This window comes from Barbatula barbatula (genome assembly GCF_947034865.1).
Source record: "Barbatula barbatula genome assembly, chromosome: 12".
In the NCBI taxonomy this organism is placed as follows: domain Eukaryota; kingdom Metazoa; phylum Chordata; class Actinopteri; order Cypriniformes; family Nemacheilidae; genus Barbatula; species Barbatula barbatula.
The window spans coordinates 15,332,348-15,343,359 of record NC_136775.1 but is presented as its reverse complement, the minus strand read 5'-3'; the positions used below and the strand labels follow the sequence as shown (position 1 = coordinate 15,343,359).

At 38.7% G+C, this 11,012-nt stretch overlaps 1 protein-coding gene across 2 annotated transcripts; it reads left to right on the top strand.

Moving 5' to 3' along the window:
• The first annotated feature begins 287 nt into the window (after window positions 1–287).
• casp2 (caspase 2, apoptosis-related cysteine peptidase) lies at window positions 288–9,494 on the top strand. 2 transcript variants are annotated; one of them, XM_079469205.1, is made up of 11 exons: window positions 288–579; window positions 906–1,065; window positions 1,571–1,720; window positions 2,347–2,422; window positions 3,349–3,440; window positions 3,534–3,716; window positions 3,814–3,942; window positions 4,026–4,116; window positions 6,571–6,759; window positions 6,843–6,952; window positions 7,223–9,494. In XM_079469205.1, exons 2-11 carry the CDS (start codon window positions 913–915, stop codon window positions 7,355–7,357), a joined length of 1,308 nt encoding a protein of 435 aa, XP_079325331.1. In that variant the 5' UTR covers window positions 288–579; window positions 906–912; the 3' UTR covers window positions 7,358–9,494. The 2 variants fall into 2 exon arrangements, with proteins under 2 accessions (XP_079325331.1, XP_079325330.1); XM_079469204.1 differs by having other exon boundaries at window positions 304–583.
• The last annotated feature ends 1,518 nt before the right edge of the window (window positions 9,495–11,012 follow it).

Here is an 11,012-nt window from a genome sequence, read left to right as displayed (position 1 = left end):
AATATGTAATGCTAATCGTGGTGAATAGAGACCACCAGATACCATCACACGATATAAATGTGTTATCATCAGAAGTGCACGAATAACGGAAACATAGTATATGAATGAAATCTAATATAGTTTCAACGCAGAGGTTTAACTTTAATATTTTAAGTATGAAAACGATGGGTGTGTTACAAGTTTCGAATAAAATGGGACGAACGTAGATACGCCCCTATTCGTGGGCGGACGGTCGTGCGATAGGCTGTACATCACGTCAATCGTCTCCACACGCATGTCCATTGGCTGCTGAACTCCACGATCGCCCGCGGAAGTTTGTACAGAAACAGTCGTTGTTGTACTGCCGTGTATTAAAATACTCTCCATTTTTCCAAACGACTTCTCCAGCAGCCCGCGTGTATCCTCACCCGCGACCGAGAATATTTTAAAAGGATCAATTCTGCGATAATGATAACAAAGCTCGCACGAACCGCTAACACATGACAGCTAGCAGTGTCGCGTAGCTCGTTATTGTTTTTAATTCCTATCATTTCTATACTCCTATCGGTTGTCCGCCTGACAAACGGAAAGGAACGAAAAGTAGGTATGAGCTACAGCTTTTCATCATAAATTTGGTTACACGAGCGTAAAGTATTGACAGGTGTCTCTTTTGTTGTGATTAGCATGCTAAGCTAGCAGCAGCGCGAGTTGACACAGCCCCTCACCTGCAGTTCACTGTAGTAACGAGGACGATACGAATTAATAGTCTAACGAATATCAAGTATAGTTATAATTGTTGTAATATACCCGTTATATTTTTAATAGTTGAAAACTGTCATGTTTTTGAAAACAATATGCATAAAGAGATCTAGTAGGTTTGGTAACTCATCTTTTCTTTCGTCTTGAACCTGCGTGCAAACTCAAAGGTTGATCATGTTGGGAGAGTGCGGAATGAAAGAGAGGGAGAGACTGGCCCTCAGGAGAAACTCGGTCACTCTCTGTAAAGAGATGGTGGTGGATGATCTGCTGGTTCAGTGTTTGCAGAGAGATGAAGTTCTTACAGACAACATGGCAGAGAGCATTATGGTATGTAAACATGTATTGTTGTGTTATTTTGGAAAGCAAACAGCACTATTATATGTTTATAGTGCAACCATTCCGCTAAATATTAGTAGGTGTTACTTTGTTATGGTAGATCCACATTTGCTGAACTCATTTGAAGTGATCGCTCACCCAAAAATCAAAACTCTGTCATCTTTTGCTTGCCCTGTATAAATCGGTTTGTTCTGCTGAGCACAAAGATATTTTGAACTAATATTTAGTAACCAAACAGATCTCACCCCCCATTTACTTTCAAAGTAGGGAAAATATATACTATGGGAGCCAACGGGGGATGAGATCTGCGATCTTACTTACTGACATTCTTCCAAACATCTTCCTTTGTGTGTAGGAGAACAAAGAAATGTTATACAGCAGCCAGCTTACATTAAAATCAATGAATACAGGTGAATAAAGTGCAAGGTTAATTGAGGGTGTTGTTGGCTACCCTGAAGAAATGCAATTATCTCATACTTCCGTTTGTGTCATTTAGGCTCAGCCAACATCCCAGAGCAAGAGCCGTCATCTGCTGGCTCTTTTGCCAAAACGTGGCCCTCGGGCATTTCACAGCTTCTGCGCCGCTCTTAGTGAAACAGAGCAACAGCACCTCAGCCGATTGCTCATGCAGTTCGCAGAGAAGGATGTGAGTTGACACTTACACACGATCACACCCATTTACACTGACTGGACAGGTTTCGGTAAGAACAGATTTGTAGGAATCTCCTGCCGGGAATGGGCCAGGAAAGGTCTCCCCTCAAAGTTAACAGCACGTCTCATGAGAGCAGGAGAACCAGGGCAGAGATACATATAGGCTTTACTGTATCGAGACACGTTGTAGATTCGTTTTCTACATTTTTATCTTCTGATGCAGCTGTTTATGCTTTCCACTTACTATAAAAATAATACAATCAGGCACGTAAGTTAAGTTATTTCTGATGAAACACGCCGGAACTTTAGACAATAAGAGATAAATGGAGGTGTGGGAGGAGTCGTATGAGCACACAGGACACATGAAATCGACTCACCCACCGAGGTCAGAGATGGGTCTGTGAAATAGAGATATAGAGTAGTGAAGTAAAGATGAAGTTAAAAGAGCCGTTAAATCAGTATAGTGCACCAGATCACCACACCCAAACAGCAGTGATTCTTTTCACCAAAACCAAACCGACAAGTACAGACTCTCCCCTCAAACAATGGAAAGCAAACAGACTTCAGCTTTCAGTATGATGCACATGCAGTTATTTTGTGTTTTTCTTTTTTTATGCATAGAAAAGGTTTTCTGAGCCTTCCCTAAGTCTTCCAACCCAGGAATGTGTGTCACCTCCGAAAAGAGCCCGAACTCATGGTGAGCACATATTTGTGCAGGTATTAGTGTAATTTGTGAACATGTGCAGAAGTCTTTAAAAACATTCTGTCATCATTTACTCGCGCTCAAGTTGTTCCGAATCTGAGTAAATGTCTTTGTTCTAATAGAGAAAAGATATTCTAAGAGAAAGGGTTTGGCCACCATTGACTACCATGGTATTAAAAATTACAATGGTTGTCAAAAGTGTCCCAGAACTTTTTTTATGAATATCTTTCTCTCTGTTCGTCAGAACAAATAAAGTTTGGAACAAACAGCAACTAAATGAAGACAGAATTTTCTTATTTGGGTGAACAATCACCTTAATGCCACCTGGAATTACTAAAGTTAAAGAAAACATTGTTAAACTGTAAAACATTGCAGATTTCAGCAAAATGTGTTTGATTTTTTTACCTTCACTGGCTACCCATTAAGTATCGTATTGACTTTAAAGTTCTCTTAATCACTTATAAAGCCTTAAAGGGTTTAGCCCCTACCTACCTAACAGAGCTTCTATCACACTACAACCCATCACGCTCTCTAAGATCTCAAAACAGGACTTTTGATAACACCTAGGAAAACTAAATCCACCAAAGGGGGTCGAGCTTTCTCATACGTAGCACCTAGACTCTGGAATAGCCTTCCTGTCACTATTCGACGGTCAGACACTCTTTCCCAATTTAAATCAAGATTAAAGACTCATCTTTTCAGCCGAGCATTCACTTAATACAAAATATGCTAAATAAACCACCGGGAGACTGCTGACATTAGATATTCTTTACTAGAATAATTTAGCTTGTTCTATAAACACAATGTACTGTGTTTTACCTTTTTTGTGGTTTTCGTATTTTCTCTTATATAGCTGATTTGGAAAAATGCACATTGTGAAAAGCGCTATATAAATAAAATTGAATTGAATTTGTGTTTAGAGTCCATGGAGATGTGTTTGGATGCAGATTGCCCCGTCACCACAGCTGTACTCCCTTGCACACCTGAATTCTATGAATCTCGCAAATTACAGGTACAGGCACACAAAAACCCTCTTTAAATTGTGTACTTTTTAAAATACGCCCACACTGTGAAACATGAAGGCAAATGTCTCCTGTTTTCCCAGGCTTACCCGATGCGCTCCTGTCCCCGAGGTCTGGCCCTGGTTCTGAGCAACGTGAGGTTTGACTCTCGTTTAAACCCAGATCTTAACGTCCGCAGGGGAGGAGAGGTGGACGAGGAGGTTTTAAGAAGGCTTTTCACGGAGCTGGACTTCACAGTCAGTCTGTGCAATGATCTCACTGCAGAGGTGAGAAAGATGCATGGAAGCATCAGGTTGTTTCGTGAAGCAAAATGATATATTTGTTAGGTTGAGTCTTTGTTGATTTTCTGTGTTTTTTTTTCAGGAAATGCGCCTGTGCATAGAGCAGTTCGCCCTGCGTCAGGATCATGCAGAGTACGACTGCTGCGTTGTGTGTCTGCTGTCTCACGGTGTTGAAGGGTCGATCTACGGCACTGACGGAGAGCTGCTGATGGTAGGCACAAAGTCTGAGTTTTTAATTCATTCTGTAACACCTGCTCACTACGAGAGTTTCAACACTTTCTCTGTGTTTCTCAGTTGGACTGGGTGTTTGAGGTATTTGATAATGCCCGGTGCCCTCTGCTACAAAACAAGCCAAAGATGTTTTTCATTCAGGCGTGTCGAGGAGGTGAGAGAAGTTAAATATTTATTGTTGAATATTTGATTCAGAAGTTATTTCTCCAGGAGCAGATCATAAGTGGTGACTGGTGACACACATGAATAGAATAATTGATGGTGGACTAATGAACACCGCGGGGTTATGCATTGATTTCTATGAACTCTGTGGTCAAGACTCAATTCTTCTGCTTATATCTTGGTTGCAAGTAGGGCTGGACAATAATCCGATAACAATATCTATCCCGATATAATTTATTTTGATTACGGTGATATGGTTTTTAAACACATTTTCTATATTTCAATATCAACGTCCGGGTCTAAGCCTTCGCCCTGCTCCACGGCATGTTATGGAGCGGCACTCGGACATGCCCCAGTATAAATCTCTAGTTTAAGTTTAACATTGATCTTTTTTGTCCTTTTATTCATATAAAAAATGGGTCTGCAACTTACAAATTCTTGTTAAAGTAACGCAGCCGGACATTAACCGTATGCGTGCAGAAATCCATGTCTGCACGGGTCTGTGTTTCCTTTCTGAGGCATCCAGCCGCGCACTAACTTATTCATTGATTAAAGATCAAGAGCCACACGTTTTTAACTCAAACGTGGCCCATCCTGCGTCGGGAGTAAATTTGTAACCTGATTGAGCACCCGCATGCATAAGGTATGCGTCCGACACGTGCGTCTCTTCCGGTGGCCACTGCCATTTTGATGTCTCCATTCATAATGAGATGTTTGTGAAGAAAGTCTTAACTTCAATTCAAGTATTAAATGCTGTTGTGTTCATGGTGTGTGCGATGTTATAACGGATCATTTAATTTAGTCTTAAATACACGTTTTATCGTAAAATAAACAGCAACAACTTTAAACCGTCCTCAATGTCAATTTCGAGGACAGAATGGCAAATTTCCTAGTTTTTTTATAGCTAAAAACTGAGGCATACAGTAGGGCCTATGAAAACACTGAAACTAATTTAAAGCGGCCCCACTCAGAAAATTTCTGTATATCTCATGTAAATCTTGAGTACTTGCATAATAGTATCGCACCCTTCAAATGCTTTCAAAAGATATTAAACTTAATTCAGGATAACATAGAAATATTGCTTTGGTTGATTATTTTGTTGCTGTGATTCATTTGTAATAGCAGGATGTATGGTTTTGCTAAGTAATTTGGAAAATAATGTAAAATATTACTATAACAATCAATCAAACAATAAAATCAAATGGTGTTAGAAGTTGGACAAAACTACGTGAGCGTGTAAACACAACATTTTACGTCACAATCTGTACTAATAACAAAACCATCTATCCCTAGTGATGATCTAATCTTTAGCAATAGCTAATGCTAGCGCGTTTACCAACTGCCAATTGTTCAGCAATTCACCAATTCTGCCTTGTTATTTTCTCTGTATTCATTTTAAGAGGTAAATTTTTTTATGCGAATAGCACGTCTAATAAACCATGAAACTTAAACATTTAATAAATTGTTTTAAAATGTATTAAGTTAGAAAGACATCGCTTTTTTAATTATTTCGCCATTAAAAAGGCTCAATTAGACTGTTAAAAAAAAGAATAGGCTACATTGTATTATTTGTTTAAAGAATATATAGACCAATCGCTTTTTCTCTCATGCCAAGCGATAGGGAAACCCGTTAATACAGCAGACGGTCATATCATGATATAGACTTCATATTATCTCACGTGTTCTTGTTAAAGAAAACTTAAAAAGCTTTTTGAGTGTGTGAAAGTTTACAATTAAGGGGCAAACCTTAAATCAGCCTGAAATTAATTTATTCACATTCTCCCCAAAACAACTGTAATACTGATACTGACAATCAAGTTAACTTGATGGCCGCAGATCTGGTCGCAGTCTGAAACCCTGCTATCTCTAAGAGAACAAAAATGAACAGCAATAAACCGTTATATTACATATTTAGTACCAGTATAAAATCTAATGCGCCAAAATACTAAACAGTAAATCAGGAAAAGTTGAACAACTAGGAACAAAAATTGGTGGTCTCATCTCATACAGTCTTGTTTATGCATCAGTGCACTGCAGGCAGTAGGCAAGGTCTCTCGCTCTCTCTCTGTGTGAGTGTGAGCATGATCATTTTGCATTGTAGATGTTTTTCTATATTGTTGGAAGTGTGCCACTTAATTTCTGTCTGTGTGTTATGCTTTGTTTCTGATTTTGAGAATTCATTTAGTCCATTTTCTAAGTGGGGTTTCCAGAGTGATCCCGAAGACCATTTTTTTACACTAACATAAAATCAAGATATCATTCCATTTTTTTAATTTGTAGATCTTGAAAGTGTTTGGACAAAGATAACTTTTTTTATTTAAGCAAACGTCGTTTGCGGGTAATAATGCATAATACTCATTATACTTACCGGTATTTGCCATTAGCTTCCTTATGTTGGTTATGTAGGTGTCAAATATATAGGTGTATTACTTTCTTCCTGTTTCAGATGAGATGGACAATGGTGTGGATCAGTTGGATGGCCAGGAAAGGACTCAATCGCCAGGCTGTGAACAGAGGGATGCTGGGAGAGAGGAGGAGAGAGATAACAAAGAGAGACTGGCGAAAGACAGAGAAAGACTGAGAGTCAAACTGCCCCAGAGATCAGATATGATCTGCGGCTTTGCCACCCTCAAAGGTGTATATTTTTTATGGAGTTTCATTATCGGTCCATCATATGTGACTCGATGAACGATTATTGATTATATGTGTGTGTTTCAGGTACCGCTGCAATGAGAAACACCAAGAAAGGGTCCTGGTTCATTCAGGAACTCAACAAAGCCATCAGACAAAGAGCCAATGAGACACATATGTCTGACATACTCGTGCAGGTAAGACACTTTGTTGTTATTAAGGTCAACTGATTACAACTGCTGTGTTTAGAATTTGATGGATGTGCATTCACATGATAAGAGTGACTCATCCAATCAGATTTTAGAGCTGGAACTGCGCACGTATACATTTGCATCTAGTCATTTAGCAGACACTGTTATTCAAAACGACCTGCAAAGAGTTGCAGTAATACAATAGGTGCTAATAAAAAGTTACTAGTTTCAACAAAAAACGTTTTAACCAGTTAATATGTCTGTTCTTTTCTGTAGGTGAATGGTGAGATTAAATGCAGAGAGGGATACGCACCTGGTTCAGCTCATCACCGCTGTAAAGAGATGTCGGAGTTCACCAGCTCCCTCTGTAAAGACCTCTACCTCTTCCCTAAGTACTGCCCCAACAACTAACACACACATTCCACAAGGACTCGTCACTTCTGCCTATAATACTGATTATAATGCAGTGGCCACACTTGTTCATCCGTCACCCGCCCTGCACAAACACATAGTGATGTCAATCTAATCAGATTCAGATTTATTTCACATGCCTCCGAACAATAATAGGCGCATTAGAAGGCCTGTGTTCACGGTGCATTCAGACAATGCATAAATGCACACGCTCTCCAAATCGGTATTTACTTGATAGAAATTTGTCAGCAAGTATGTGTGGAAAATATGTTTTAATTTTTTTAATGATTTTAAGATGGGGGTTCATAAGAAATCGTACACCTTTTGTATTACAAGCATTTTTCAAATCATCCATCATAAGCCGACAAGTTTCTTTTAATATTCCTTTACTCCATAGATTTATTTTTGTCTACTTGTCCTCTGTTTTCATTGTACAGTTTTTTCATGTGTTTAGTAATTGTGGAGCCTTTACAGCCAAACCACAACCATCATTTAAGACACCATTTAACCAACATATCTCATAAACACACATGTTTCATGTGCATACAGTCATTGTGCCAGTACCTTACTAACCCATCCTCAGCTTGTCAGCCATTTGATTTGATAAGGCGCTATCTTCTAGTATTTGCTTTAAAACTGAAGCTCACTAACCTTTTTGCCTGGTGTCTTTACTGCAACAGTGACATTAAAGTTGTAGTATATCAATATTTAGCTCTTATGTGTGCATCGTCGCAGCTGTTTGTGACTACTAAGGTTTTCTAAAGCCTTAGTGGAACAATTCTCAACCTTTATCATTCCTTGCTCATCCTCATTGCTTTGCTTGGCTCAAAAGAGGTATTTCAGATTGCTATCAATACATGAAACCTTGTTTTGCATATGAATGTATTTAATCATTCTACAAATATTTGTGCAATTCCAAACACTTCCAGATTTGCATTCCAAATGCAGTTTCCAATTTAAAAATGAAATGTATATAGACTCATCAGCTTTTGTAGTTATTCCATATATATATGCATACGCGTGCACTGCAGTTTCTCTTTCACATGTCTTTTCACTTTAAGCGATATCCCATTAATGGAGACTGAAATGTTGCTTTGTCTTAAAACACCATCGGGGGGCAGTAGAGAGCTACACAACAGTTACCATTTGCCACATAAAGGTTCAAATGTTTGGATATGCACAGTCCTCATGTTCTGCACAGCATTATTCCTCTCTGGCATGGGGACTGTACATTTGTGCGTGCTAGTCTTCCTTATCCTGTTGGCATTTGTTTCTAGATGAAAGGTTACAGCCTTTGACCTTTTGACACGGCTATGACATCTCTTCAGCTCTCTTCTACATTTCACACTTGACACCTTTGACATGAGATAACGTGAAATAGTTTTTTTTTATTGTTTTGGCAGCCGAAATGATTGATTTTCTTTGTTGAATGTGAAATGCTTTCAAGTGTTGCTTCGATGTTTATTTGAAGAATAATACGGGCATGAATTGAATGGTGTTTAGGTCTACCTTAACATCTTAAGTATGAAATTAAGAAGCTGGTAAAAAAAACACTTTTAATTATAAATGTACCTTCTTAACCCAAACTCTGTGCCATGATGATTCCAGATGGTATTTAAAAAGGTATCAGAGGTATTTCTACCAATGACCCGAATATGTGTTTTTAATAACCATATTATTTTAAATTAATAAATGTGGGAAATTAAAATGTATATACCAGAGAAGTTTACAGTTTTAGCCATAGTGTTTTATATGAACGGTGTGTCTCTTTCCATTGACACCAGAGTATATTCTCCAAATCAACAAATGAATACCAGTAAAACAAAGCTGAAACAAAAACAAACTGTATTTTTTATCTAGTGGTGAATATTTGTGATAATGGTAATAAAAGTTACCAATTCTATAAGTTACCCACTTAAAGTGAAGCATGTTCAGCTATGTATTGTACTGTATATAATAGCTGTACGTCTGGTTTAATGTCTCCAGTCTAACTGTAACTGGATTGAGGTGTTATTCACTGCCCAGTCATCTGTACTACTAACCAGCTATGAAGGTGCTTTAATCAGCTATTGGGAAACTGCCATTTTTGTATTTTTCTATTTCAAAAGCAGCCATGTAATAAAACAAATATTGTTCTAAAGAACTAAAGTGTTTTTGAGTTTTATTATATTAGTGTTTTTATCTTTTTACTGTATTTAAAAAAAACCTTAACCCTTAAAAATAAAAATCTACTTTAGATATCATTAACACAAATGGTAATATATATTATTCTTCATCGACTGTCTTTGTCAATGAATCACTTTAGTATTAACTAAACAAAATTTACTTTGGCTTAGTTATCCTTATTAGTTTTTACCAATACTACATTTCTCCACAGATACCGTTTGCCAAATATTTTGAGTTATATTTGCCGATACAGATGCTTAAGATTAAATTTGTATTTCTTAACTTCTGAATGTTATATATATTCATATGAGTATTAGCATTAAACATCAAACTGTTGATGTTTCTTAACATTTTACATTATTAAGCACAACTATTGGCCTATAGTGTGAAAAATGCTTTAATCAAAATAACTATGCATGGAAACAACTAATGGCTGTGAAGTGTTGTGTGTTGGTGTGTATTGTTTATCTATTGTGTAATTGATGTACAAATGTCATGGATAGCGGAGCTGAATGTTATGTTCTTTATCAAAGTATGGAGATGTTTAGTATTAGATGTCTGTCACCCTCTCTCTATCTCTGTTTTTCAGAGTTGTCCTCGGCCTCCGTGGTGATGCATTTTAATCTGTGCACTCGGGTTTCTCTTTCCCGCTGTTGCTCCAGGAACGACTGTCATTGTGACGATCCCATAACACCTGGTCGACCCGACCTCTCAGCGGTGAGGTTTGCGTTGTAGTCCCCGGTTGTTGCAAATTGATGATTGCTTGAATCACATTATTTACTTTTGGTTTCCCATCGAGATTCTCCGAGGGTGTTGAGTGAACAATTCATTTTCAGTCCTAGTTGTGGTATAAAAAGACACCACCTCCACAACCCTTTCCAGAGTCTATATACTCCACGCTAAGTCGTGAGGGATCATATTTAGCGTATGCGCTCAGTCTCGGTTCTGCAGAGCTTTTGCCCATCCAGCATGTCACATCAGTGACCACCCTGTTGGCTAATGTCTGTAAACATCTCTGGCAGCACAAGTCATTTAAGATGGAGAGAAAGTTGGCAGAGGCTTTACATATTCATCTGCCTGTTAATCAGACTTGTGGTTGAATCGCAGCAGGAATGTGTTGTATTTTAAGACCGGGGCATCTAGGTTTCCTCGCCGCTGAAGTAAACGCCGTTGTATTGAGTCACGTTGCTCCCCTCTACCTCCTTCCAGAACTCCTCTTCGCTCATGTTACGGGGCGCCCCCGGGGGGAGTGGTGCCCTGTCGAAAAAACACCCACGCTGGCCAGAAGGAACAAAAACAAGAAGAGGTGGAAGCAAAACGGAAATCGTGTTGGGAGGGGCTCTGGCGGGGATAGACAGGGCGGCGTGTTGCCGCTAGTGATGGCTGTTAGTGTGGATGTTGCTAATGTGAGATGAGGTGCGATTAGCCGGGTGTCATGGCTAAGAAAAGGCCAGCAGATCTGGTCTTGCATTATCTATTTAACACAAAA